This window comes from Paramormyrops kingsleyae, chromosome 1 (genome assembly GCF_048594095.1).
Source record: "Paramormyrops kingsleyae isolate MSU_618 chromosome 1, PKINGS_0.4, whole genome shotgun sequence".
Taxonomy (NCBI): domain Eukaryota; kingdom Metazoa; phylum Chordata; class Actinopteri; order Osteoglossiformes; family Mormyridae; genus Paramormyrops; species Paramormyrops kingsleyae.
This window is the reverse complement of record NC_132797.1, coordinates 25,892,687-25,920,162: the sequence shown is the minus strand read 5'-3', so window position 1 is coordinate 25,920,162 and position 27,476 is coordinate 25,892,687. Positions and strand designations below refer to the sequence as shown.

Sequence of the window (27,476 nt, the reverse complement as noted above, 5' to 3'; positions counted from 1 at the left end):
CTGACCTCACAGATGCTCTTCTGGATGAATTGGCAAAAGCTCCCATAGACACACTCCAAGATGTTACGGAAAGCCTTCCCAGTAGAATGGCAGCTGTTACAGCTGCAAAAGGGGGACCAACTCCATATTGACGCCTATGGATTTAGAATAGAATGTCATGAAAGCTCCTGTAAGCATAATGGCCAGGTGTCTCAGTACTTTTGTCTATATTGTGTATATTCAGGGGCAGTTCGGAGGGAGAACCTCCCTTAAACTGGGACAAAATCCTGCTTTTATGGCTTTTGAAATTACTTTCGGAGGAACTACCACAACTCTGGAGTAGGAAACGTAAGGGGACCCACCCTTACCCTGACAGTTCTTGGCAACTATGGCATCCCCAAAGTAGCCGTCCCGGCACCTCTCACAGCGCCAGCCCGCCGTGTGGCCTGTACACTTCAGGCACTCTCCACTGATCGGGTCACATTTGACAAGGTCTTCTGGATCCACATTACCACTGCAGTCGCATGGAAGGCAGCCTCCACCCAGGGCCATGGGGTCTCCGTAGTAACCGTCAGAACACCTTGAAGAATTAAGGCGGAGTTAATGACAGCGAATCACAGATGTCAAATCCATAAACCCTGCATAGCTACCTTAAATGTCAATGACTACTTTTCCATTACTGTTTTTCATTAGCGCTTCCCTTACCTACGTAGCCTCGCACTTGTAAGGCCACCGTTTTTGCTCCCCATCTCACACAATTACATTTTATTCATTTAGCTGACGTTCTTATCCAAAGTGACTTACATTAGAGGGAAGGGTTACAATTTATGTGCTCCTTGGCATTTGAACCAATGACCTTTGCATTGTTCATACGACGCTTTACTTTCTGTGCAATGGGAGCAGTCCAAAAATATCAGACAGGATACATTTTCAACATCGTGTCCCCATCATCCTTTCTAGCTCAAATGTGCCTCTTCTGCAACACTATATTTACAAAAACCTTATATTATGATCGGCCATTTAACCAGCTAAACATGGCAAGGATTCCTGCTGCGTTGCCCTGGTCCAGAATGACGTGCGGCATAGCAGATCTTAATTTTCTTGCTGGAGTGTAAATATCGTGGTATTGGCCAAGGGTTATGCCAGAATATATGGTCTTATTAACTCCATAAACTATTTTAATTTGCGTTTAGGTATGGAATGTAATTAGCTGAGAGGGAGAATGTTAGCTGGTGTGGTGCCAGCTGTTGTGTGATAGTCACATGACTGGCTTGACTGAAGGTTGCCAGCCATAAGCTATGGTGTATAAGAGCAATTCTATTTGTAAGGCATCACATGCAGTTCCAGGTCTCCATGGATCAGGGGGCAGCCCCATAATGAATTCTGACAGACATTTTGATCAAAATTAAAATTTTTGCTAAGGACATACATAGTTTTTTTTCTCACTCAAAACATTTTGCCACCGAAACAGGTGAGTCTCACCACAGATGTGCTTGTCCATGCACTGACATTGCACTCCCTGTCATGGACTCGAGGTCTTGTGCAGGAGTTGCCACGTTTTGGTAACATGTCAGACTTACTACCTGCTGACTGATCATTTCTGTTGTGAGACATAGTTTTTTCTCCTCTATACATAATCAAGGCATGTCTTTACTGGCCCTTCATTCAGGCACAAGTCCACTTGTATGTTTGCATTCCGATTTGTTGTATGGCTGTCGTGTCGTGATGTCCCCTGTGGCTGAACCACACGGGTGACTCACCTCTCGCACCGGGAGCCTGTGTGGCCCAGCTGGCACTGGTCACACATCATCTGTCCCTCATCGTCAAGGTGGCAAGTGGGACTAAAACTGAAACAGCTAGCCGTTAAAAGCAGGCCTCCTCAAATCTCGTAGTGTGTTCTGTTTTGTTTTGTCTTAGTGTTTTGGGAAATAAGCTAATTGGTAAAAACGCATTTAAACATGAACTTAAGAAAGACAAATCCTTCTGTATTATCTGAACACTGGAAAATACAGTATAAATATAGTACCAATCAAAAGTTTGGAAACCCTTAGAAAGGGTTCAGCTCTGTGGCTTGGGAAATTGCTGGTTCATATCCCGTGGTCGGCAGAGTGATCCCACCATTGGGCCCTAGAACAAGGCCCTTAACCCCAGGGACCGGCTGCCCATACTGTCTCCTCTACACCAGTTTCATGATGTGGCCTCCTGGGACCCTTTTCCGGCTGTCCTGAAGGAGGTTCTACATATATGCTGAGCACTCATTGACTGCTTTTCCTTCACCCTCTAGTCAAAGTCCTCTAAAGCAATTTTTACTGTGTTTAGGTCAGGTGGCCTGGTCATGTGATACAACACTATCACTATCCTTTATAAGTAGCTTCATGTGTCCAAACTTTTGACTGGGACTGTAGTTCTGTGGCAATTTATTTATACAGAGTATAAGCACTCTTACACCTATTTTATCCTATCAGCAATGGAAAACAACACCCCTGTCTAGTGCTAAGTACTGCACTCTGTCTTAGGGATCATATGAGAAATTATCTCACCATAAACCCACACATTCCTCCACTTGTGGCTTAAAATGAACAAGTCTGAGGAAGAAATGTAAACATGCCATTAGGAGTATTTGTTAGGTATAAATTGGATCAATTTCATTCAATATTGGGACATCGCTCTTTTTAACAGCGTTATTGTCATTCTTCTCTAATATGACGGCTAACTTATTGATTAGCTTTGATGCTGGCAGCTTAACTCACTTGGTGTCCATGGTGGGTAGCGGGCAGCTACATTGTTGGCAGTCCTCTGGGGTTCCCGCTGTGGGGTCACCATAGAAACCAGGCTGACACCACTGGCAGTGTGGGCCGGTGGTATTGTGCTCACACCCCTGGGGTGGAAACAGCATCGCACAGGTTGCCCATGACACATTCAAGCAACCATCTCCAGAAATGCTACTTTTGCCATGGTCTTCCATGGTATCGCAGACAGCGCTGTGCTTGTGCACGATTTTCCACCCCCCGTGATCCATCTCAGCCAATCGGGGCACGCCAAGCTCCAGCCATTATGGAAATGGCTTTACGAGCAGGAGGTTGCAGGTCGTGCTCTTGCCTGGAGCACTAATGTGTGCCCTTGAGCGAGAAGCGCATGCTAACATGAGTCCCATGTGCATTTACAGCAATACAAAAATCACACAGTGATAAAAATGACACTCAGTTGTGTTCCGTCTGGGATTAAAGTGCATTCTAATCGATCATAGTATAATCTACATTAAAATCTATATTAATGAGATGAATGTTATAAAATTGGTAGCTTGATACAGCAGTGAGTAAATGTCAAAGATTGAAAAAGCAGAACAGCCAGAGAATGATTGGTTGAAGCTGCTTATTCATCAGTGCTGGACGTGACCCCTGAAAGGTTGTTCTATATCGAGAGGTAAACAGCGAGAGGGGCTCACCAGACAGACGCCGCTGGTATCGCACCGTGAGGCATGGCCGTTGCACTGGCACTCGAGGCAGGAGGTGCCATGGAGAGTCCCGTTGACACGGTAAAACCCAGGTAGGCAGAGCTGTGGACGGAGAGCCCCCCCATGTGGTGAACTTGGAAATAGAGGTTTCCTGTCTGCTGCTTCTCTGGTCCCTAGTTTCCTCCACCCCATTAGTCCTGCTTCATTAGATATTGGTAGGAGGTCAGCATCCAGTGAAGTAAAATCAATGCTATGTGAAGCAGAGTCACTCCTACGCCAGGGGAACGGGCCGGGCCACCCTACCTCGCAGGACATCCCGGCGTAGCCCCTGGGACACTCGCAGCTCTCCACCTCCAAGGCCCGGGTGTAGCTGGTGCCGTTGGGGTCGGCTATGTCCATAGCCACAGAGCTCAACCTGGCAGACACGAAGAAAGAGGCATCAGAGAATGAGGCCATGACCAGCTGAAGCCATAGCCAAGCCCACAAAAATAACAGAGTTAGAATTTTCTCCAACTATTGTATGGGATTTTAGGCCTTTCCACTAAGTTCATATTCTCTAAAAATTAAAATGAGAATTTAGTTGTGAAACATTTTTGTATCTCAGGTCATATCGGCAATCACGGTCCTGAAGGTCACCCTGCCTCACCACAGCTCTCCATCCAAGTTCTTGATGGATTTTGCCTGGATCCAAAGGTGTGCCATGTCAGCCAGAATGGTCATCAGCTCGGCCCGCTTGGCCACTACACTCGTGTCCAGGTTCACAAAGTTTCCTGGCTCGATTTTCACATCGACATGGTACTCCTTCCCTGGGACCAGCTGAAGCTCCTCAGACATTGCCTGCCGAAGGGTCCTCCCATTCCCCTGGGGGCGCCAGAGAAAATTAAGGAGATCATTTCTTTTGATTGACCTGACATCGTTATGTTTATGTTTCACACCAAGCTGACATATATAGATAAAAAAGTGTTTTTGCACTTCTCATAGGATGAGATTTAAAATAAGCGTTGAAAATCGCACTCAGCATGTAAAATAATATTATGCACTTTTAATTCACAGTTAAATACATCCTTTTTTAAATAAAGAAGTTTAGCTGAAGGAGCTGTGTAAAACATGTCTACAGATCGATATAAGACCGCCTCTGTAATGACCTAGCTTCCAAATGAGCACTGGGTGTATTCAACTTATTGAGTACTTACAAAAGTTATGGCTCTGAAATTGATGCAAGGATGAGCTTGACGTTTGATATTCCTGGGTTTATTAAAGGCACATCAAGATGCTATGTTTGAATGTTTTATGGGCCACCGTGAAAACGGCACAGCGGCAAAATCCATGGTGGGATTGATTAGAGCGGGGTAATTTCTCTTCGTCCCATTTCCATTGACAGTAATAGCCCAGCGAAAACCTTTCATGGCGGATTTACTCCTATGACTAAATGCCTGACGCCCACAGGCTAGAACTACTTACCTGAATAACGATACAGAAGTGTGAGGAGGGGGGTCGACTCCTGCCCGTCACGGAACCATTCAGCATAATGGCATAACTCAGAAAGCCACCATACGACGTGAGCTTCAGAGAAAGAGGAAAATGCGGAGGACGCGTTAGCACAACTTTGTAACGCCAACATCAACAGACAACGTCCGTTTCAATGACCTGCTGCCTCGATGCGAACCATGTGACCAACCTCCAACCCGAGTAAATTGACGTAACACTTTTACACACGTTACATCTTCCCCAAGTATCTAGGAGATATCAGAGAGGCAGATAATTACTTGCCCTATCTCTCCCTCCCTCAAAATGTGAAGTAAATGTCATGGATAATTACGAATTCAAATTCGCTTAATCACACGGGGGGCTAATGGGTACGTGTATTAGTAAAGAGTGTAACCTAATTATTCCTAGGTTTCATAATTTGCCCAGCTCCGTTCGAATGTAATTACAGGCCATGATCCATTAACTTTGGGGGGGGGGGGGGCAGAAGAATTTAAATTGGATGGTGCGCAGTAATAGACGAGGTCCCTGAGGGACACCGAGAGATCTTTCCCCAATCCTACAAGCTTGTTCAAATCAATTTTGTCTCTGCAACACTCGCAGTTCATTACCCCTGCACCCCACCCCAGCCCAAAACGATGCCCAGAGACAGTACGGCAAAATATGCCGCGCACCCCCCGGGGAAGGCAGTCGGCGCAGTCCAATTGACTTGACTTTTACTACGTGCTCCATAACAAGAGCTAGCTACTCTAGAGAGGAACAAGTCGGGGCATTACATGATAGGGACATGTATTTGGGTACTGGGGGGGGGCTTGCAGACCTGGGGGAGGACAAAGGCCGATCACTCAAGGAACCCAGATTTAGGGTCTTGGACCTTAGACACCAGTCTAATATACTTTGATTTTAATTCATTTTTCATTTGAAATTCAGTTCAGTTTTAATTAGTTTTCAGTGTGGTTTTTTATTATTATTTTAAATATATATTTCTATTTAGTTTTTATGCATTCTATTTTAAGTTTCATTTTTAATAATTTTATTACTAGGGGTATACTGAAAGTTGTAGAGCTATTTTATGTGTCTGATCTTTAGATGAATGCACAATGCAGTGGTATGTACTGTAGTGTACTAATGTCCTCAAAATGGGCAAAACATGCTCCAGGTCATCTAAAGCCAATATAGTAAATTGCGTTTCAAGGAGGGATGATAAATAAACCATTCATTTAGATAAATAGTATTAAAACATTGTAATGGAAAGTATTTGATGTTTGTTTTTATTTAAGTTTTGGAAGCAATATTTACAGTTTTCATTTTGTTTTAATTTGTATTGTATTTTTGTTACTTATTCATTTCAGTTTATGAAAAAGTCCTCTTATAGTTTTAGTTTTCATTAAAACAATTATAACCCTGCTACATCCCATTCTACCCTCAACTGCTCTTATTGTTCATCCCCATCATTTTCTAAACCAGTCTCCTCTCCCCTCCCTTCCTCTTCTCTCCCCGGCCCTCCTCTCCCCTCCCCTACCCTCCTCTCCTCTGCCCTCCTCTTCTCTCCCCGGCCCTCCTCTCCCCTCCCTTCCGCTTCTCTCCCCTGCCCTCCTCTTCTCTCGCCGGCCCTCCTCTCCCTTCCCCTCCTCTCCTCTGCCCTCCTCTTCTCTCTCCTGCCCTCCTCTTCTCTCCCCGGCCCTCCTCTCCCCTCCCCTGCCCTCCTCTCCTCTTCTCTCCCCGGCCCTCCTCTTCTCTCCCCGGCTCTCCTCTCCCCTCCCCTGCCCTCCTCTCCTCTGCCCTCCTCTTCTCTCCCCTGGCTTCCTCTCCCCTCCCCGGCCCTCCTCTCCTCTCCTCTCTTCAAATGACATCCCTTTTCCTTCTTCACTGTCACATTTTTCTGTTCACCATCCTGCCAGGACCAATAACTCACCTTGTTCCCCAAAAATGATCTGGGAGCAGCCCAGGAGAACAGGAGCTCTGCGGCTCCGAGGGGGGAGGCCATAGGGATGGTTAGGGGGGCCGGAAGCATCAAAGCACCACGGTGCATCACCTGCGGACGCAGCCTCTGTCAGACGCAGCCTCTGTCACACATTTATGTGTCACTGACACATAAATGCCCCCTCAATCATGTTTCAGGTATGACAGTTTTTACAGAAAGAAGACAATTTTGTGTAATATGCTCAATAACAATAAAGTGTACCTCCGTGATAAACACTGTAGGCTTTGTGATACACTTTTTAATTAGGTTTCCTTGTTTGGCAAACCTAAATAGGGTGCACTCTGGGTAATTTCAACCCCTTTGGTTGCATTGAGTGTTTTGGTTGTTGGGTATCATTAATATTGCCTGATAACATTTGTCTATGTCCTTATTGGCTGACCTGACCCCTGAACCAGGGGCTGCTCTTGCAGTCTTGGGACACCCCAAAGCAGAAGCACTCTGTGCAGCCCTGCTGGTTGGCCACTTGCAGGTTGTAGAATCCCTCTTTGCACCGGTCGCAGTTCTGCCCCATGACGTTGGCCTGGGCGGGATGTTCGAGAAGGTCGTGGTCAAGTGACGTCTGTGAATCGTGAATACGAGGAGAGCGAGGCCGTGCTGTACCTTGCATGCGCACTGTGCACAGGGGTCGACGCCGAGGCTGCCGTCCAGCTTGCAGCTGCAGGGCGTGCATGAGGGGAAGTCCCGGTAACCGGCGGCGCAGTGATCACAGCGCCAGCTGGCAAAGCCCATTTTGCAGGGGCACTGTCCAGGCAGCACACCTGAGCGACACAGTTTTACCCACCATCAACCCCTGGTGGAAATGCAAAATATCGTTGCATTCAATGATGCCCGGTAACTTCAATGCCTCCAAAGACCTAGAACAAACTCATATAACAGCATCGTATCTGGCTGTTTTTTTATGCTTTGTTCCTAACATACCGCTACCTCAGAGATATTTATATCGGCAGCAGTCAGAGGGGTCGGAGGGGTATGGATACTCTGGCACATTTGGGGGCCCAGAACTTCATAGGGGCCCCAAAAATATGTGTTTGGGGGCCCAATTGACAAAATCCCCCCCCCCCCCTTGGCAAAATGTACCAGGGGACCCAAAATTTCAAACTGTGCCCCCCTGGTAGCAGTAATTACAGTTTCTTTCCTGATTAAGAGGAGAAAACTGCTAGTTTACTCCTAGAGCACAGCGATGATGCCGAAACAAGAGGAGGAGCGGGAAAAGGAGTCCTGAGCACCTTCGTCCGGCCTGGCGTGCTCCATGTCCTTAACGCAGACCTGACTCAGGGATCCGATGGAGCTGCACTCACACTGCACGCACGGGTGGTCATCGTATGGGGACACCTCGAGTATTGGGAAAGGGCGAAAAGAGTCAGCTGCGGTTACGCTGGGTTTCCGTTCAGCCAAGACGGTTCACACTTGTCTGTTCCTCCCTGATTTTTATCATGCTTATGACACAGCAATATACAACAGTCCCCCTCTATCTGCAATTTCATTACCCTGGTTTCTGTTATCTGCAGTTTACTGCAGTCAAAAAACTGTCACTGTAAAATGTTTTTTGATTGTTCCATCGTCCTTTGAAGAGCATAAAAAGTATGATTTTCATTGCTCTGTCATCTCTTGATACATGATATTTTTTTAATACTTTATCATCTCTTGATAATTACACTAAAACATCAGGAGCCATTTTATTTGAGAGTACAGTACTGTGTAGTAACTGTATAATAATGTACAATGGACTTTATTATTACTGTATTTAATGTTAGTAATGTCTTTCTGTGGTTAATTGCACATGGTTCGCTGTTATATCCATGGTTTCGACTATCTGTGGTAGGTCTTGGAACGTATCACCTGTGAATTTGGAGGGACTAATGTACTCTGAAAATGACATTTTATAGATAGACAGATACTTTTATTAATTCCAAAGGAAATTTAGAAAGCTTAGTCCACCCTAGCTAGCTGTTCACTGTAAAATTTTACTTTAATTACACATAAGTCAAATGGTTCTAAATGAACCAGAAATCAAGAAAAATAAGTGCAGTGTGACACCTTTAATAAGTCAGCTGACGCTTCTTTAAATAACATCTCATAATTGCATTATAATTAAAAAATGAATCGCTTCCAGGTACAGAATGCAGCATTGAAGATTTCGGGTCCCAAGCCCCCGGCCGCAGCCAACAGAGCTCCTACTGTACCTCCTTGCGTCTGAAGAAGCCATCTGCGCAGCTCTCGCAGTTGACACCGGCGGTGTTCTGAGTGCAGCTGATGCAGACGCCCCCGCCAGAGCGCTGACCGTATGAGTTGAGGCTCAGCTCGAGTTCAGCTACTGTCCGGCTGTGGAAGCAGTCGTCCGATTTGTTGTGGCAGTTGCACCCTACGGATGCAGACGGCAGTGAGTTTGTACAGCGGAGGAGCGAGTCGACAGATGCCCACAGGGTGTATGCGCCATGCCCACAGGGTGTATGCGCCATGCCCACAGGGTGTATGCGCCATGCCACGAGAAAATAACCAGGTCGATGCCAGGCTTGGCGTTTCAATTTAAAGAGTCAGATCAGATCAAGGGTCCTACCTACATCTACATTTACATTTATACACTATATGTATAAAGGTATTGGGACACACCTCTTAATTATTGAATTTAGGCGTTTAATTCAGACCCACTGCCACAAGTGTATAAAATCAAGCACCTAGCCATGCAGTAGAGGTCTGCACGGGACTGATTTTCTGTCCCGCTCCTGCAGAAATGTGTGATATTTCGACCCGCTCCTGCCCACATCTGTTATGGTTTGTCCCGCTCCCGCCTGCTGAATCCCGCAAGCAAGGCTGGTGGAGTATAGGGTGGGCCAAAAATTTTAAATGCTATAATATCTTGGCTTATAAAAATTAAATAAGGTACCAAATTTATTTGTTGTCTAACTGACATACAGGAATTTATGAAACGTAGGCTATATTATGTGGGCACGACTCCGGCTGCGAATTAAAGATGTCTTTTATATAAGGGTACATTTGGCTAACCAGTTTTCCACAAAAAAATACAGCCAACAACGTTTCTAACTAGGCTACAGACCTGAATTAAAAATATCTAAACAGTCTCAATAGAAACATTTCACAGTCAAAATGAGAGGAATATAGGGAAACATTGAAATTTGTGGCGTGGCTCTGCGTTTATTCCAACCTCAGTCAGTGCGCTCATTGCGCTTCCATTCTGCCGGCGTCCCACATAGAGGTCTGCGCGGGACTGATTTTTCAAGTTTCTGTCCTGCTCCCGCCCGCTCCCGCAAGAAACACTCAAATGTAGACCCGCGTCGCATGCTTTTGCACCACGTCCCGTGAGTCCCGCGGGTGTCCCGCCCCATTGCAGACCTCTCCCATGAAGTCAGGTTTACAAACATTTCTAAAAGAATGGGTTGTTCTGAAGAGCTCAGTGAATTCAAGCATGGTGCTATCATAGGATGCCACCTTTGCAATAAGTCAGTTTGTGAAATTTCTTCCCTGTTAGATATTCCACAGTCATCTGGTATTAAGAGGTATTATTGCAAAATGTAAGCATTTAGGAATAACAGAAACTGAGCCACAAAGTAGCAGAATAGTATTGGGACACCCCAATCACCCAAATCATGGGATTATGGTGTAGGGCTTTTTTCAGGGTTTGGGTTTGGCCCCTTAGTTCCAGTGAAAGGAACTCTTAATGTTGCAGATTTCAAAGCCATTTTGGACAATTTCACGCTCCCAACTTTGTGGGAACAGTTTGGGGATGGCCCCTTCCTGTTCCAACATGACTGCGCACCAGTGCACAAAGCAAGGTCCATAAGGACATGGATGAGCGAGTCTGGTGTGGAGGAACTTGACTATCCAGCACAGAGCCCTGACCTCAACCTGACAGAACACCTTTGGGATGAATTAGAGCGGAGTCTGCGAGCCAGGCCTTCTCGTCCAACATCAGTGCCTGACCTCACAAATGCTCTCCTGGAAGAATGGTCAAAAATTCCCATAGACACACTCCTAAAGCTTGTGGACCGCCTTCCCAGAAGAGTGGCAGCTGTTATTGCCAACTGCATATTAAAGCTCATGTGTGTGTAAAGGCAGGTGTCCCAATACTTTGGGCAATATAATGTATGTGTGTGTGTGTGTGTGTGTGTATATATATATATATATATGGCAGTGTGTGACGCGGCCTGGGTTCCGGCGGCGCTCGCCTCCGCTTACTTTCACACATGTTGCCGCTCAGTGCTGTTCCCGGCCTCCACGGCTTCTGGTGGTGTCCCGGGCAGCACTCCTTGCAGTTTTCCCCGCACGTGTTGTGCTCACACTCGCACCGGAGCATCTGCATGGCAGCACACCAAAGTCACGACAGCCGTGCCGGCGTCTCCATCTCCCCTGACCCGTTCCTCTGCGTGTGACGTTCACGAGCGTCCAGCTGACGTCCCTTGCCGCGACAGCCGGGCTCTGCCCTCTTCCTGCCTTGTTCCCCAGTTTCTCATCAATCACGAATAAAATAAATAGAGGCAATAAAAAGAACAACGAGCTGCCTGAACCGTGCAGGATGCAGCTGGGGGTCGTTTTTTTTTTTTTTTTTTTTTTACTGTCTCAGATTATGGGAGGACAGAAGCGTCCTGAGCTGCGGTTTTGCAAGACATGCTGATTTTGAAATTGCATTTTCTGCAAACGTTGATGGTCCTCAGCTGCTGTCAAAGCACATGCCAGACAATCGGAAGCAGGAAAGATTAAGTTGTTCCCTTCCTGCTACGGGGGGCAATAACTGCCGATAGCGGATACTCGCTGGCGCGTTCTTTAACAACTCGACTTGTCTCACAGATCTGGTAAATCAGCAGATCGTCTCTTTGGGAGGAAAAAGAATCGTGATGTAGGTTGACCTTCTGGTGATGTGATACAAAAATGAAATAAATGTTTTCAATTTAAAGATGGCATGAAATGTCATTTAAAATGGAGGCTGCTTAGATTAATGGTGATCCTGCCGCCTTCCATCCATCCATCCATCCATCCATCCATGCATCCAATCCTGATTAGGGTTACAGGTTATTTTGCTACAGTATTATATGTTTGAGAGCTTTTGGGAGAAGGTGGTGTGGGGGGTACCTTGGTGACGGGGTCCCAGGGGCAGGTGCGGGCATGGCCGTAGCAGATACACATACCACCCACTGATATGTCCTTGATGGAGTAGTAGTACTGTGGAGGAGAGACACAGGGGGACATTGTTAGTGACACGGGTCCCCTTATGCAGCACCAGTCAATAGTCTGGACAGAACCTACTTATAGATTTATACGTTGATTTGTACTATTTTCTACATTTTACAATAAAGACATCCATCCATCCATCCATCCATCCATCATCTACAGCTTTTCCGGGTCGGGTCGTGGGGGCAGCAGTCTAATCAGGGAAACCCAGACTTCCCTCTCCCTGGCCACTTCCTCCAGCTCCTCTGGGGGAATCCCGAGGCATTCCCAGGCCAGCCGGGAGACATATTCTCTCCAGCGTGTCCTGGGTCTTCCCTGGGGCCTCCTCCCAGTGGGACAATAAAGACATCAAAACTGTAAAATGACATATGTCCGTTATAGGTGGCTTGGTGTGTCCAGAGTTTTGACTGGTACTGTATTACAGTCAAAGCCCAAACTCTGGTTTCAGGAAGACTTTAAGCTGACAGGCAAATTACAGCTGCACGTCGACGCAAGCCACCCAACGCCTGCGGGTGATGCATCATTATGATTCATCTCGCTGCCGACGCTAATTGGTCGTCTTCAGACGCGAAGAGCTGAAATTTACGGCGGACTTCCGTGTGTTCAGCGACGGCCACAAATCACCGCCGGTCATGACTGTAAACATGCAGATTACAGCGTGTGTTGCAAAGGCACTTTCAACATATGGCAGTCTTCCCAAGAGAGAGACTGTGAAAATATGTCTACGTGTTGGGTGAATGCCTGTGAATGGAATATTCTGATAAATATCCTTTCTCTTCGACTTGAGATGCATCATAAATCATTGTTATTTCCTTATATTTCCACATTTATAAATAAGAAGCCATTCGAAGCTTTTAATTCATACACATTTAAACTGAGATGTGAAATGAATTCTTTCAATGACAGCAGCTGTCACATTAAATCTAGACAGAACAATTCTCTTTATGCTATGATTCAACTTTGCAATGATTCTAGAGTGTTAACACCCCAAAGGATTTTCATAATACCAGCTTTAAATTTAGGAGTATTATGCCATAAAAATATATATTATTTGAAATTGAAGCCAAATACACATTTTGTTAATTTAATATCACAGCTAAAGCATAAACGTTTCAGGATATACCTACAGGAAGAACAAGCCACTTAAAGTAGTCAATAAATTTACTGAAAGAAGTCACTTAATGTACTTTTTCAGGGGCAGAACTTGGGGGGGGTAACTACTATGGGCCTCGCACTCTAGTCTAGGGGCCCCCTGTCCCCCTTTTTTTTAAAGCAACAATTATTGCTAAAGCATAATATACAACAATACAATATATCCTAGATTTGGCCAATTGATCTGCCAGTGTGAAACCCATCCCCCTACTGGCAAATTTTACCGCTGACACTCCGGCCCCCACCCTGATCGGAGTTTTACCGCTGACACTCCGGCCCCCACCCTGATCGGAGTTTTACCGCTGACACTCCGCCCCCCCCCCCCCCGATCGGAGTTTTACAGCTGACACTCCGCCCCCCCCCCCCCCGATCGGAGTTTTACAGCTGACACTCCGGCCCCCCCCCCGATCGGAGTTTTACTGTTGACACTCCACGCTTTGATTAGTAAATTATTGATGCTCCATCGTTATTAATTCCCCCTCATTTCTCTTATGGCCTGCTGAAGGCCCCCCCTACCCATGTCAGCCTAGAGCCCCCAGAGAAGTTAATCAGTCCCTGTACTTTTTCTATAACCAGTCTTTAGTCGCCAGGAGCCTGCAGCCTATCCAGATGCCAGTCTTTAGCAGGGCACACACACACACACACACACACACACACATGCATATGTAGGGTAAACATATCCTTATGGGGACCGCTCATTCATTTCAATGGGAAAAATGCTAACGCTAACTATGACAACCTTAACCCCTACCCTGCCCTAACCATAACCATAAGTAACCTAACAAAATACAAGAGTTTTTGCATTTTTAGTTTTTTCATAACAGTCACCGATTTTTATAAAATAGAGTTTTCCCTTATGGGGACCAGGAAACCGGTCCCCATAGGAGAAAAAAACAGATATTTATCACGTTATGGGGACATTGTGTCCCCATAAGGATAGGTAAACCCGCTCGCACACACACACACACACACACAGACACACACACACACAACCACAGGCAAAGGGCAATTGAGAGACATCAATTCACCTACTCACGTATTTCAACATATTTGTAACAAAAAATAAAAATTGCTTTAAACCTGTAAAAAAACATGCTCTTATACCCTGACAATTAATGGTGAGGATTTAATTAACAACCATCTTAACAAGCCTAATTAATTAGTTGCTTGAAAAAGCATAACATCAGACACAAAAAATATAATGAGAAACAATTGCTGTAGCCTGAAAGACGCGGACTATATACTCCCCAAGCATGATTGGTGGTTGCAATTCGGCCGCACCCACCCGCCGTGTGACGATGGGATCCACCTCACTGGGGTCCTGGTGGGCGATGGTCATGAGGTCAGCGTTGAGGGTACGGATTCTCTGCAGCCGCAGGCGAATGTAGCGGGCGGTGGTGAACTTGAGGAGCTCGGGGGTGGGGTTGTCTGCACTGGGTCTCCCATTGATCAGGGAGGTGTGAATCTGATGGATAAGCCAAATGCAAGGAGCACAGGTAAAGAAACACGGCTCCCTTACTTTCAAAGGATTATGCAGTTTTTATAAAATGGGGAGAATCTTAAAATTTAAAGGACTGACATAACATTCAGTTGTTTCCCAAGGGGTGTCCATGACTAGATGCCAAAAGTCTGGTCCACTTAGCAAAAGATACGGTCAGGGATGCGCATAACTGATACACAAGTACGCATTTCACCTTAAAAGCGATACGTACAGAGATCGATTGTTGTAACAGAGCAAAAAATTACCGTGCATTTTAACCTTTATATACGCTAATTCGTACATCATAAAGGTTAAAATGCCTTGTCAGTTCTCGTCATAGCAGCACAATTGCACATAAAATATGTATGCGTTTGCGCTGTTAAAGGTGAATGCGTACTTGTGTACCAGTAATATGCATCCCTAGACACTAACCTGGAAACAGAGTTTCACCAGGTTTTTTATAAAGGATTGAGGTAGCATGGATGTCCTGCAACTTATTTGTTAGCTTCGAGTGTTTTTGTATCATTGTCAGACATGGAGAGTATTTTAGGGCTTTTGGGAGACAAGTGCAAGTTCAAGTGCAAAACGGCTCCATGTATGTCAGCTTGGCTGGCCCACCAATGCATCTTGAGGGTGTATTACAGTAAAGTCTCCCAAGACTCAAGACAACCAACGTTCAAGCAAGGATGTTTGGGAAAATGAGCCACGGTGCCGGCCCAAACATACCTCTCCGTGCTCCAGGGGGACGAGCCGCGAGTATTCAGAGGTGCAGGAGACTTCGTCATCCTGCTGGTAGGCAGGAGGCCCAGTGTTAGGGGTGATGTTGTAGCGAGTCAGACACTCTGCATCACTTATGGCGTAGTATTGCCAGGGATGATACTCAATGTCATCCAGAGATCGCTCCAGGATCCAGTTTCCAGGTCGCGGTGAGTTAGCGGCCTTGACAATAACATAGGCCACTTGAAAGACCTGGACAAATACAGGAGTCAAGACACAATCATAAAAGGTTTTCCACTAAATCTCCATTTTGTTGCCTGGTGTTTGGTCAGGTGATCATGTCTAATTCTACACACATTCACATAAATGCAAGGTTTTCAGAATGAAAAAATTACAAATACAAATGATACAAATGTTTGAATTACTTGTTTTGTGATATTCTTTCAGAATGTGCTGTGCAGCACATCAGGGACAGCTAAGGTTGAATGATATTGTTTGAAAGATATATTATTCACCCATTTCCACTGCCCACAAATGCACAAACCGCTGAGAAAGTCAAACATATCTGCCGCACGCTTCTTCCATGACCGGGAAAATGCCCTCTAACCTTGAAATAGAAAGAAATTCTCTGCGACAATTAACGTTGAAGTAATGGAGACAGTGACTGACCTAATTTTTACAGAATACAAGAGTTCCACAGTCTAATTTATGAGGAGTGGTGACAGTCCTCATCAGTAAGAGCTGCAGCTTCCTTTAAGCTGCTAACAGGCTGCGTTCTTTGCAAAAAGCTGAAACGGGAAGGTGGTCATTAGACACATTATGCAGAGAAACTGCCCAGACTTCCACTGTCCAGGGATCCCTGGTCTAATCAATCGCTAAAAATGATGGCTTGCTTGACACTATTATGTGCTCTTCTGTGTTCTTGTATTTCACATACTAGATTATTGGAGGGATATTAAATGATGTGAGGTTTTATTTCCCCACTAATATCTCATACTTGTTTCTGGTCAACCACTGGAAGCTTTGGCTAGCAGCACTGGCACCAAAACAAAACAAACAAGCAAAAAACACTGTAGAGATAAGAATTTCGTGCTGGGAACCTGTGTATTTCTAACCATAATCTCAAAGGGTGGTACGTCTGCGCAAAGTTCTGTTCAGATCAACGTGCCGTGCAGGCTTTGCCAATGGGTAAATGCTGCAAAAGTTACCCTCCATTTTCATTGCAACATACGCAATGATTTTGTGAAACGAAAGGCAAGAATTCCAGCAAGAATGCTATGAAAATAGAGGGGAGCATCTTGAGTGCTAAATAACTCATCCACACGGAGTCGTACAGGGAATCCCTTCACACCAGGGCTCACTGCAGTACAGAGCCTCATTGCATGCTTGCTTTGCCCCAAAGACCCCAAATGAGAAATACAGATTCCAGCAAGTCTAAGAGATACCTCTTCCCACGCCTCTGGGAAGGGTCAGCAGGAGCAAGCTCAAGGCAGAATTCATCAGGGGGTGGTTGGGACTCCCTGCTGCCCTCCCACACGCCCACCCCCCCCCCCCCCCCCCCATGTGAGGCTGCAGCAAGCTCTGGTGTCCAACACTTGAGGAGATGGCCAATATTCTGTAATATTTTAATTATTTATATGACACCTATCTAATATATATCTGCATGTGCTTTCAGTAGGATGTCTTTGCAGATCCCACACAAGCCTGATTTCCGTTTGATTGATGTCAAAAGAATTATTTCCATTCAGGTCGAACTTAACTGGGAATTAGGACATCCAAGTGCACAACCTGTATCAATGAACATAAACGAATCACGTTTTATTCCATGCAAACTATGCAAACCGTGTTTAATCCAAAGGCAGTGACAAAATATCTGTATATACAGTGTGATGTAAAAGTTTTAGGAAGACAACGGAAATGTTTAAAGCTATTTATCTGGGTAGTAAATGTAAATTTGCTCAGAACAAAAACACAGTTTAGCATTAGAACAGATACAAATTAAGAATAACACAATAAAAACGAACAAAAATTTAACCTGTTCTCCTAAAATTTACTAATATATTATTGGATGGCTAGATGAACATCGCTTCAGCTCCCAAACCTCTCCTCACGGGCAACACAGACATTCCAGGTATTCATTAAATTTCACCACCAGCTCACGTCAGTAATTAATTTAATTCGTTAAAAAAGTCAGTGAGGCATTGATTAGCCGCACGAGGTGTGCTAGCAGTCAAGCTAAGAAATAGGTGGATGTGTTGGATGGTTGCTGCAAATCCAAGGGTGACTTTTGGAGTTGTTTTAAAACGGCTAAACTGATGTTGTTTTACAGACATGTCATAGTTTTACACCAGCATGAAGATCATTTAAACATTGTTTTCTTTGACTGCCTAAGACTCGCACACAGTACTGTATATCATTCTGTACAAAAAGCATCAATAAGCATTTTTTTTCCATAAATGTAATTCAGCCGTTAAATGAGACTTTTCCTGGATAAAGGTTGGATTTACGGACACTGGTTACTGGGAAGGCTTTGGCCTGCAGCCAGATAATAAACATCTTATTAACTGAGATACTCAGCATCTCAGAAACAGGACTTGCTAAGAAAAGTGTTACCTTAACACACTTGGCCAATGAATCTGATTCTTATTCTGAAGAAAATCAGAAGGATTTTTCCTTGATGTCATATAGGTGTAGGTGATGCAAAGGGTAATATTTCCGCATTATACATTAGGGGTTAACTAAACCAAAAAGGAATACAGACATGTCCATCTATTTTCAAAGCATTTTACATTTTACATAACCACATATCTAGTACAGCATCACCTGGAACCTATCCTTGATAGTAAAGGGTTCAAGGCTGGGACTGGGATAGCAAGCCATGTTTTTGGATGGGGGGGAACATGCACATTCCTCAAATTTTGGTGGGTGGGAATCAAACCCATATCAGTGAAAGTGCGAGGTCATTCTAGAACTCTGCTCTCTTTTGCTTTACAGATCATTCTGGTTGGCTTTGTAAGTGCTTTGAGTCATGCCGTGCTCGGCTAGCAATGTAGAGAGGTACTTGTCACATGGAATTTTAAGTCACTCCATCCAGTGGATCAGGGGCTGGTGTCCTATGATGCATGACTCCTCAGCGACTCTTCGGGGTCTCGCACCTCCCCACTGGGAACAGCCTGAACAGTCATTTGGAGGAGTCACTCAGAGTGGTAGTGTGTCTCTCCCCAGCAGAGGAGCTCCTGGCAGCTACGGCCCACCCTGCCTCCACGTCCGCGGTCATTAACGCCAAGTTCTCCCGAAAAGGTCACCCACCTTCTCCCGTCGGATCCGGCACGCGAAGCCATCCTCTCATCTCAAGCGGCCGAGCCGCTGATCCGTGCCAGATTCCGAAATGAGAGCCGCGACATCGAAATCACCACGGAAACGACGGTCACGTCTGGGTTTCTAATTTGTCAGTGGCAGACTGGGTTGGGGGGGGGGGGGTTGATTTAATCAGGCCCCTGTTTAACTCCTTCCCATCTCTTCCTGGTTCATTTCACCGCTTCCCCCAGAAGGGGGGCCACGTCGTAGTCACCGAGGATGAGTGGTGACAGAAAGAGCTAGATGAAGACCTTCAGACTGGTGGCAGCTGGAGGTCATACACTCTCCCTGCGCCGTCCTTCCTCCCGGATGAGTCTCCTGTCGCCTGAGGCTCACAATCCTGTATCTCACCGCCTGTGAAGCACATCCTGGCAGCTACTTCTGGGTTTTTGGCACTTCCTCTGGATGAGACACGTCACTGACCTGCTCTAACTTCACTCGAGGCTCCTCCAGATTCAGACTGCGACTTCTGCCAAAGCTTATCTGTGATGTTCTAAAGCACATTGTTTATCGTCGTGTTAAACCTGAACACCTCAGTGGGCTAGAGTCCGCGTGACCATCCGACCGGCTCGCCGTTCCTGTTCAGCTAATAGTCTCGGTGGCAAGATGAAGAAATGCGGGTCCTGTGTCCCTCTCGCCTCTAACAAGCAATTCGATCTGAATTCAAAGTCGATGCCACTGGCTTCAGCTCAGAGAAGGTTCAGCATTACAGACAGCCCCTTTTCCTAATGAGCGCAAGCGACCTCTGGAAGGAGGACGGCACAATAGACTGTTTTAAACTAGCCATTTCAAAATGATATCATATAAATCTACACACGAATGCAGAACTTATGCTCTCCTTTTCACAAGTAACAGGAATCACAAGTAGACATCAGTAAAGCTTTTTAAAGAAATACAACACAATACCAAATTGTATAGAATTTATTTGAATTTGAATGGGAATGAGAATGAGAAGATAAGGTGTATTATTCCTAATTTCCATAACTACTTTTCTTATCCATGGTCTCAGTGAGCATGGGCTGACCCCAGCAGGCACAGGGTACGAGGTAGAGGACACCCTGGATGGGATGCCTGACCATTGTAGGGCATACACTCATACCATTTCAACTAACTATGATGCTTTGGGACTGTGGAAGGAAACTCAAATTCCCAGAAATCCACAGGCGCATGGAGAACCTGCAAAGACCACTGGCACAGAGCCAGGAGATGAAACTAAACCTAATTCCATGGGGGTGTGAGGTCACTGTGCTACCCACTAGACTGCCTATTAATGAGCCATACTTCACTCTAAGAAGGCTGACTGAAGATGGCTCTATGCCACCCCAAGATGGCGCCATTGAACAGTGAGCAGTATGAGAGTAGCTAAACCATCTGCTGTAACTCGTATGTGTATATTGCACCGTGTCTTACCTGTCGCAAGTCCAGAGTGATGGTCACCCAGTGGAACTGATTGCCGTTCTTGATACTGGGACTTTGCCACCAAGCGTTAGTCCCGTCGATGGCGTTGGTAATGGGATGCCTCTCTGTCTCCCATAGCAACACATTGGTCAGAGCATAATTCCAAGCACATCGTCTGACTGCTTTATAGCTTATCATCAGGACGGCGGATTATGTAGTAGAAAACGACACAGGATTGTAGCTAAAAGATTATGAGTGAAAGTCCCAGGCTGAGCCCTGCTGTTTTAATTAGTCGACAGGTGTTGCCTAACAACACTTCTGACAATGTATAAATTCTGAAATGTAAAATGCAGGTAATTTGCTTTGGACAAAACCCCATACGGAGTGGCTATAATTTCAGCTCGAAGAGTTTTTGCCCATCGGGGAGACCATTTCATTCCAGACTTGTAATTCAGTTAACGCACAAGGTGCTTTTAGTCAGTTTTAGACAGCTGGGTGCTTGTGAAAGTAATTCTGAGTTAAGTATATTGGCTGGGAGCGGTAACAAGCCAAACACATCCAACAGAACAGGAGTTCTCATCGGAGACAATTTATGTAATGAACTATGTAACATATATAATATCAGTATTAAAGCTTCCTGCTACTGGCAAGAATCAGTTAAGACCATATCAGAATTCAGTTGGCAATCGAAGGTGTTTACATCAGGGCTGGTACCTTCTGAGTTGGTGCTGTGTAGGTCACAGATCCCACACTGCCGGGCGAGGATCTGTCGTGTTGGAACATGCTCCACTAGCTTGCAGTACGTCTCAGGGACCAGGTCACCGCAGGTGGCATTGGTGGATATCTGGGAGATGCTGGCGAGGTTGAAGATGGACGGGAAGAGCCCTAAGGGAACATGAATGAAGGTGAGCTGGTGGCTCGAATATCCTTGAAGGAATCCCCCCCCTGGTAATACCCTAAAAGTCCATTCTCTGTGGTCGAGAAAACTGATGTGCTTGACCTGGGTCTCTCATTCACTGGCTGGGAATCTTTGGTTCACCTCCTTACTCTGCTCCATTGCTACATTAGTATCACACCTCTGATGGTTAAACCAACCACATCTCACACAGCCTCCTCTGAGGCCAAGCCATAACCCCACAGTAAACAGTCTTCGTCTTCTTCCTGTCCTCCCTTCCGTATCTTAAAGCAAACCACTCGAGAAAGGCACTACTAATTAAAGAAACAAGCATTTCCTAGTCTAAAAGAATCGTTGAACTCTTCACACTGAGACATTCAGCACCGAACAGGGGGGGGGGGCATCACATACATTTCTTTAGCCTGAAACTCAATGTTAACTGACTGTCAGATGAGCCATGCTTGAGAAGCCACTTGAAGGGCCAGGAGTTAAAGCAGAAGCTGAAGACACACCCAGCTGCCCCTAATTGCTTCATGCAGAGAAATGGGTCATTGGACAATGATGGGGCCCATATTTTAAAGATAAAAAGCAATAACCACGAAAAAGCCAAATAACCAAAGCCATCACAGCTTCAAAATCTTCAGTTCTTCTAAACCTGCAGAGACTGGGTAGGCTTAACACCACAGTAAGGACTGTGTAAGAGCATATGAAGATCTTTCTATCCATTTTTAAAAGCCAGCAAAAGTGACAAGGCATTAATTCCTACTGGCAGAGATCTTGCGAATGCATTGAGGTCAGAGTGAGGAGGACGTCTTGAGGAAAGGAGCCAGATGTTAAAAGAAGGACTTTAAAATTGACTTTGAAGGACACGGCATCGGTTTGCCACCGTATTCAGCTGTGGGGTACTGCACATAATTCAGCTTCTAATATTAACTGGTCCCCTGCGCTCCTGTCTGACACCATTAGTTGGGTTCATAAAGACTGAACTCTATATCCACAGGAGCACCTGTGTCAGTAGCATTGAAGTGTGGAGCATTGAAAAGTCTTGAATGTTGCATTGCTTACGAGGTCTTCTTCATGTTCCTTCATGGTGGTTGTTTTGGTTCGGTGAGCCAGTGTAGGTGTCTCGTTTGCTAGCTTCCTCTTCTCTAGTCACCAGACCACTGGATGAAGCAAAATCGATAAGGAACAAGGATTGCTGTCCCAAATGGCCATCTCAGGATGGACCTTCTCCTAGTGCCTATTAAGCAGGTTGGGTATCCAAGGGTTTAAGGGAAAAAATACCAACGCCAGCCCAGGCTCAGTGTAAGGTTATGCTCCCCACATTTTACAAGTTTCCTCTGCATTTTGGGGTTTCCTGCTCAGTCAAAGGACATGCAGATATGCAATCTTGTGTCTCTACCTGGCCTGTAGTGTGTGATCGTGTATGTGCCCTGTAATGGACTGATGTCCCATTCAGGGTTTTCCCCTTCATTGGTCCTGTGCTGCCTCAGACAGGGTCCTGCTATTTATACAGTTACAGTATGGATGAATGGAAAAAATATTTGAGATGCATTGAATATAACCATCGTCTAAGCTGCTAAACTTTCCATTAGCAGCAGGCAGAGGTAATGGGGAAACTGGATTCCCACGGCTATTACTAATGTGGCTGGTTGGGGATAACCTGCAGATCAAGTGTACAAGGACGGAAGAGGACATGGCCCACTTCCTTGACACCTTCTGGGACACCCCGAGCTCCCTTCAATTACACCCCCATGGTCTGCTCCTGTCTTGTGCTGGAAAACTTAGATGAGTGCCTGGTTTTACATGTTCAGAAGTAAAAAAAAATTAAAAATCTGACAGTATGAAGGGGCTACTACTGTATGTTGTCTGGGTTAATTTGGGAAAGACAAAAAATGAATTATTTAGTGGGTTGTTGCGCCGAAACCTCATTAGCATATGTTACTTTTAAAATGGATTCCTGGATTTAGTGTGAATCTGTTTGACATGCTTTTTGGCTCTGACACCAAGAGCTACATTAAAAACAAACAAATATAACTTTATGTTGTTGGGCATGTTAGTCTTTTAAACATAACATCGGGATTAACATGTTAGATAGCCTACCCTCTGCTTATTTACATTATAAGTTAAAGAAAATCACAAGCAAAATGTGTTAATTAATGCTAACCATGCCTGGTCTTTCGAAAGAATTTACGAACTTGTCCATTAACTTTACTGAATAAAAGTTACGTAAGTAACTATACGGTTTCAGCTTTAAATGAAAAGGTGACTGTGGGAAGAACATCTAGCTAATTTTCAACTCCTTCGGTTCCTTTGTCGTGTTTCTTGCTTAACAGACCCCAGGGGTCCAGTTTTCTGAGAGCGTCATGGTGCAGAGTAGCGCCGTGTACCGTTTATGACCGTGGCAGCTCTGAAAGGCCGCCTCACAAGGCAGGTTAACCCCTGGATTACACGTTGCAATTTCGCACTGTGGATGCAGATACAGACACAACATGATGTTCTGTAGTGTCAGGCGCCGTAATGTTATGAACCGAAATTTCAAAAGGGAAATTGCTGCTACCAATTTAGAGAAGATTAGACATAACAGACAGGGATCAAAACAGCAGCGACCCTTCAGATGCCAAATTGCCTCCCGGTAATTAGATTGTGTAGGCTTATTGCCTGCCGCTGTGCGGCACAACGGCGATACCTACAGAAAACAACGTTTTGAAAGAATGTAATTTATTGTGAAAAATCTCTTATAGTGTAATTGTGCCTGCCACCTATTATATACACAAGTAATAAAGGTGCCATTTGAAAGTAACCAGTTTACAACAATCCTGGGTTCGGTTCCCAGTCTGCTAGTATAACCGTTAAACAATGTTTCATATTGCAAGTTGTAAAGTTTACTTCGCTAATTTCCTTTTCCTTGTTATCAGGAGACAGCAGGTCCTGATATTAATTTTGCACCGTCGCTTGGCAGGTCACCACAAACGTGTGCTGGAAAAAAGTCCCGGAGGAGTTTTTTCTCTTGAACCATTAAATGCATCTCTTAAAACAATTGCTTAATTAGACCGCGAGCTTACTGTAAGTGGATACAAAGTAACAGAAGAAAACAAAGGTCCGGGCTCACTGTTGCAGTCGGCTCAATGGACTGAACAAGATAAAAAAAATAGACTTTAAAACGATTTGCGCACTGAAATTATGTGACTGATAAAAACACCAGGTCTCCGAAATCTGCGTGGTATAACGTTTTGCTCAGTAATTTAACAATGTTCCGGAAGCATTAAATACTTTGAAGACCGGGATTGATGCATTTTTTTCATTTAGAAATAATGGCATATATCAAATTATTAAATAAAATGCGAACAACCAAATACAATAAAAAACCATGTGAAACAATAATTTAAATGGGGATAGATTACTACGCAAATTGCTTGTCTAGAGCTTTTCAGTCAGTTCCTGTCATAATGTAACGTTACACATCATGACATGGTACATTATACCACTTTTTATGTACACAATACATAATAATACACCAAAACTTATGATAGTTATAAGAAAACTCACCTCTTTGTTGACTTTCCACAGAGGATGCGCAAAACAGCAGCACTGCAAAGTAAACTTTAAGAATATGATCATATACGCAACGAGAACTATACGGGAACATAGTAATTCGCTTTGTTTTTTTTCTTATTATCGTTTCTAATTTGTTTTCTGTTGCTTCATTAACGTGAGCTCAGCTCTAAGTTAAAGTGCCGTTGTAAAGTCTACAAACAGCTAGGACCCCTCCCTTGCGGGTGGAGGATTCGACTGTCGGGGGCCTGTTTATTGGTGTTACATCAGCTGGCAAGCACAAAAATAGTTATTCTTGTTTGTAAATTGATATATATTAATTTTTTCCTTCAAGTCTCTGATCGATTCACATTTAGACTACTTAACCTATGCTACCTCTGTGAAACCTTTATTAGCCTATACCGTAAGGAAAAGGTTCCCGAAACATAATACGCAAGGATTAATCCCGCCATGGGCGTCGTTAGGTCCGATCACTCGGGGCCCCGAGTATTTTATCCCCGATGCCAATTATTTTCAATTAAAAAAAAGTCAAGGCCCAGGTAAACTTGACTTAGCCACAGATTTTTTTTCAATAGCTAAAAACTGCCTTGATCTCCACCTCTGTTCAGCGATTTCAAAATGTATCGCAGTATATTACTTTGGGGAGCACCAATCAATATTAACAATAAAACAAATATTTTAAGAAACTATGTGTGGTGATTTACAGTATTAAAAGTGCTGAGTTAGTTACAAGACTCGAGTATGCAGTATGTCTAGTTTAGAATACGGTCAGAACGTAACGGTTCTTTATATTAAATGCGTTACTTCTGTACCTGAAATCCTACTATATCCTCCTGAGACCCAAGGAAAAAAGTGTCTTTCAATTTTAGGTTATTTGTCTTTGGAGGAAATAATACATCTTACAATTTAGATTTTTTCAATTTTTTTTTTATTTTTAATTTCACAGCATGTCCTCTTTAGTGTACAACAGGAATAAATACGTTTCCTTACATCAGTGAAAAGATAGATGCAAAAACAAAATGTCCATTACAATGGACATAAATGAATGGGTGGGGTATCAGGAGGATATTTTGTGTGCTACTAATAAGTTTGTCAGGGTTGATTCCAGATCATGTAGCAAGCGTGTCTTTAATTTACACGGTCCTGAAAAGGGTTATATAAGGCACCCAACAAGCACGGAACCAATAACACAAAGGAAACACAAGGTTGTCAGACGCCGAACTGCAAGATACACACACTGAGGGAGATTTACGTAAGCTAAATAGACACGGGGATCTGACGGGGTACACACAAGACACCGGTAAACACGTGCGCAACAATAAGGAATGTAACCATTAACATTAACAACAAGACAACAAGGGCTGTTTACAACTGCACGTGGGGCATGCTGGGACATGCGCCCTACCAGTGCTACAGTAATAAATCATAATAGTCATAGTAATAATAATCACAATAATAATGTTATTTTGCATTAGGCCTACTTGTGTTACAGTATATGACTGTTTCTAGGGACAGGACAAATTTGCCAAATAGTATTGTTCGTTGTACACAGGACTCTGAGTTACAGTTATGGGTTATAGGTAAATTCTGCTCTGATGGAATTCATTCTCTTGATACTCAAATCAGAAGTAGGCAATAATGTTGGATAAACATCATGGTACCGACACATTAGACTCAGTCACTTCAGTGCTGGAAAAAAAATCCTCAAAAGTATGATTAGATATGAACAGTAAGATGATGGACTGGATGTTCCTTTCACATCCATATTACATCATCCTATTTTTACCTGGACCTAAAGATGATAATGTCGCATCTCGAGGAACGAAGGACTCAAGGGCAGGCATTGTGATGAGACACACGGGGGTTTATTGAACTAAATGAATAGCTGGAAGCTGGAAACAAACAGGATCGCGAGGGATCAAAAAGGGAGGACTGGAACAAGGGAGGGCACAGGCACCAGAAAGGCCGACATCAATGACCGGACTGAGGTTGACGAAGCAAACAGGGACTTATATACAAAGACTAATGAGGGGCAACACGCACCAGGCGAGGCTCATCGGGGCCACGGGAGGGAGGAGACAGGAGGGTCAGGGATACAGGACATGACAGATGCCATGTATTTTTTATCCTTCAGAATCCCTAAGTCAGGTCTTAATGTTGTCTTTGAAAGGCATGACAATTTTTGTATAAGCACAACATTTTTTTCACTTTTTTAAAAAATTAAGATGTTAAAACAGGAGGTCACACACGGACTGCACAGTGGCTCAGTGCATGGTGCTGTGGTCTCTCACCTCCAGGCGTGGGGGTTCGAGTCTTACCTCCACCTGTTGTGGAGTTTGCATGTTCTCCATGTGTTTATGTGGGATTCCTCTGCAGCAGACAGGCAGTTACGTGTGTCTAATTTCCCCATGGTGTGACACTGCATTCCTTGGGATGGACTGACATCTCATCTGGGGTCATTGCTGGGATATCTTACTGTAACCCTACATTGGATAAGTGGTTACGGAAGACCGGTAAGTATTACTAATAACACAAGCTACTACCCAGTATCTCTTCCTATAGCTTCTTCTTCACATGACAGCTTAGATGACAGCAAAACATACAGAAAGATTGCTCTGAAAATCCTGCACCAACTGATAACATAGTGAGTGGTTCAAGATGTGTTTAAGATAACCGTTATTGAGGAGAATATACTGAGATCCCGCTTGAGATCAAAAAACTGTGTTGCTCCACACTTTCAAAATCCTTCCTTACACCAAACTTACTTATTGCAACCAAAACTACACGTGACTATGGGTCTTTCCACAAAGACGGAGTCATACCAAACCTGTCGACA

The 27,476-nt window shown here is 44.5% G+C and overlaps 1 protein-coding gene across 3 annotated transcripts in view; it reads right to left on the bottom strand.

Annotated features, from left to right (window-relative positions):
• Positions 1 to 24,996, bottom strand: part of LOC111850071 (laminin subunit alpha-1-like) — a 55,596-nt gene extending 30,600 nt beyond the window's left edge. Inside the window, exons 1-20 of one of the 3 annotated variants that reach the window (XM_023823541.2) lie at positions 24,635 to 24,996; positions 20,905 to 21,075; positions 20,203 to 20,315; positions 15,445 to 15,687; positions 14,524 to 14,703; positions 11,988 to 12,077; positions 11,097 to 11,214; positions 9,086 to 9,264; positions 8,129 to 8,234; positions 7,503 to 7,660; positions 7,282 to 7,422; positions 6,834 to 6,953; positions 4,895 to 4,996; positions 4,080 to 4,294; positions 3,737 to 3,848; positions 3,425 to 3,535; positions 2,730 to 2,857; positions 2,520 to 2,564; positions 1,740 to 1,826; positions 348 to 559 (exon numbers count right to left, since the gene is read on the bottom strand). In XM_023823541.2, coding sequence (XP_023679309.1) covers positions 348 to 559; positions 1,740 to 1,826; positions 2,520 to 2,564; positions 2,730 to 2,857; positions 3,425 to 3,535; positions 3,737 to 3,848; positions 4,080 to 4,294; positions 4,895 to 4,996; positions 6,834 to 6,953; positions 7,282 to 7,422; positions 7,503 to 7,660; positions 8,129 to 8,234; positions 9,086 to 9,264; positions 11,097 to 11,214; positions 11,988 to 12,077; positions 14,524 to 14,703; positions 15,445 to 15,687; positions 20,203 to 20,315; positions 20,905 to 21,075; positions 24,635 to 24,734 — 2,731 coding nt within the window. In that variant the 5' untranslated portion in view covers positions 24,735 to 24,996. Of the gene's footprint in view, positions 1 to 347; positions 560 to 1,739; positions 1,827 to 2,519; positions 2,565 to 2,729; positions 2,858 to 3,424; positions 3,536 to 3,736; positions 3,849 to 4,079; positions 4,295 to 4,894; positions 4,997 to 6,833; positions 6,954 to 7,281; positions 7,423 to 7,502; positions 7,693 to 8,128; positions 8,235 to 9,085; positions 9,265 to 11,096; positions 11,215 to 11,987; positions 12,078 to 14,523; positions 14,704 to 15,444; positions 15,688 to 20,202; positions 20,316 to 20,904; positions 21,076 to 24,634 lie in introns of those variants that run through there. The other 2 variants (XM_023823543.2, XM_023823544.2) reach the window with 2 other exon arrangements.
• Positions 24,997 to 27,476: the final 2,480 nt, after the last annotated feature.